At 38.9% G+C, this 2399-nt stretch overlaps 1 protein-coding gene across 1 annotated transcript; it reads left to right on the top strand.

Annotated features, from left to right (window-relative positions):
* Positions 1-818, top strand: LOC308615430 (stAR-related lipid transfer protein 4-like; the record flags this gene model as incomplete). Its single annotated transcript, XM_081230836.1, is given in 2 exon segments — positions 1-778; positions 781-818. Coding segments are annotated over 2 exon segments (672 nt in total). The 5' UTR covers positions 1-144.
* Positions 819-2399: the final 1581 nt, after the last annotated feature.

Below are 2399 nucleotides of genomic sequence, written 5' to 3'. Positions count from 1 at the left end.
TATATGTCTAATATATTTCAATTTTTCAAAAAAAGAACCTCCCACGAAGCACGGAGGTGAGGCTGCCTGGAGGCGGGGCGACAGGGTCGTCTTCCCGGAGCTGCTCCGGGCAGTGGGCGAGGGAAGCCGCCGTGGAGGTCCAGGATGGCGGAACCGGCGTCCGGACGCGTGTGGACCTCACAGGGAAAACAAATGGAAGCCCTGCCTGATGCAGCTGTTTTGGCGACTAGACTTAAAAACACTCTCATCCAATACCACAGCCTTGAAGATGACAAGTGGAGAGTTGCTAAGAAAATGAAAGATGTAACAATTTGGAGGAAACCTTCAGAAGAATTTAATGGATATCTCTTCAAAGCCCAAGGTGTTATAGACGATGTCATCAATAGTGTAATAGACCATATACGCCCAGGTCCCTGTCGCTTGGATTGGGACAGCTTAATGACCTCATTGGATATTTTGGAGTACTTTGAAGAGAATTGCTGTGTGATGCGTTATACTACTGCTGGTCAGCTTTGGAATATAATTTCCCCAAGAGAGTTTGTTGACTTCTCCTATACTGTGGACTATAAAGAAGGGCTTTTATCCTGTGAGATAAGTCTTGACTGGAGTGAAAAGAGATCAGAATTTGTTCGTGGATATAACCATCCCTGTGGTTGGTTCTGTGTTCCTCTTAAAGATAGTCCAAACCAGAGTCTTTTGACAGGCTATATTCAGACGAATCTGCGTGGAATGGTTCCCCAGTCTGCAGTAGATACAGCCATGGCAAGCACTTTAATCAACACTATGGTGATTTACAAAAAGCCTTACAAAAGGCATAATATGTTTAAACTTATAGTATTATATTCACTGAATCAGCTCTCTCTCTTAGCTGCATGGCCTGTAAAAATCATCCTTCCCTGTCTTCTGCATAGCCTGTAGAAAATTTTGAGATGTTTTTGGTTTATTTTATTCCTAAAGTAAATAGCTATCTAGGGTGGGCATTTCAGTTTTCCTAAACAGTTATTTGCACATTGTTTGGTATGGTGATTATGTCTAGGAATGGAGAGTATGACAGAAATCCACCAAGAAGTAGATACAGTTCTTTGACACAAACTCTTAAGAAATTGAATAGTGCCTCAGTATGAATATTTTGGCTACTTAGAAATTAGAGAAAGCCACGCTTCATGCTGGTAGGTTAAAATCACCTATTTTGGAGCTTTATGAACATTCTGTAAAAGTTTTAATTTTGGGAGTAGTTAAATTAATGCTTTAATTCTCATATGCTCTATGAGTTTAACAATATCTTTGACTAAAGAAAAAAAGCTCTTCTCTATACTTTATAAAGATGCACTTCATTGTCAGTTGACTTGTACTACTTTACCTATTGAAAATATCAGAAATAAGAAAAGTAGGTATCATAGTAAAATGCAATTCAGTTTTGATACCTGGATAGCATTATTTTATAGATATCTTTAAAAATATATTCATATCTTTATGGGCTTTTATTTTGGGAGTCTTAAAAGCATTTATGAATGAATAAGACAGTGTGAAAAACTGCCAGATATGTGCTGCGACACCACATTGATTGGACAGTATTCTGGGTTATGTGAAATGGTTGGTGGTATCCAATACTAACCAATAGAGAATCATCTCTCTAGGAAGTCAAATTCAGTGAATGTTTTATACATGTTTGAGTTTTAAATGTGTCACTCAACTCATAAATTATAACTACGTCATAAGCATTCATAATTGTGATGTAACTTCAGTCTGGAACTAGAACAAATGCATTCATAGATTTATCTAAATGCCTGGGTGAGTCATTTTATAACTAGAATGGACTATAATATGTCCCTCGATTCTGTGGCTTCATTAAATGAACATTCCTAACAAAAAAAAAAAAAAAAAAAAAAAAAAAAAAAAACCTCCCCAAATAAAAGGTAAGTCCTTGAAAAAAAGGAGCTATGTCTGCCTGACTCCATGATGCCTAGTACCCTACATGTTGTTCAAAGTAGGAACTCAGAAAACCTGTCTCGCCCCACCTATCAGCAGCAGCAGATGTGCATTTAATTTCGATTTCTACTAGGCGGGATAAGCGGCCTTACAGCATTCTCACCCTCTCATGAAGTTTATAAGAAGAGTGCTGCCGGGATTTGAGAGTCCGTGGTCAGGTACAGAAGGATCAAACCCAGAATCACTGAACGTTAGGGTGAGAAGAAACTCTAGCTATCAGTGGTTTTCAAACCAGCTCTGCAAAGACCTCAGGCTGTGTGTGGATGTCAGCGGCGGGAGTCCCAAAATCTGATGAGAGAAGCAAGTGGTTATGCTGAGGGTGCTGACTCCATATCCCTGTTTCTATCAGAACAGCCCCCATTTAATCCATTTAAATATTGAGAGTGCAAAAACAGTCTCTGCTTTAAAAA

The sequence above is a fragment of the Mesoplodon bidens genome (genome assembly GCF_964165515.1).
Source record: "Mesoplodon bidens genome assembly, chromosome: 4".
Classification (NCBI taxonomy): domain Eukaryota; kingdom Metazoa; phylum Chordata; class Mammalia; order Artiodactyla; family Ziphiidae; genus Mesoplodon; species Mesoplodon bidens.
The sequence above is the reverse complement of the archived record's forward strand: the minus strand, read 5'-3'. Positions and strand labels throughout refer to the sequence as shown.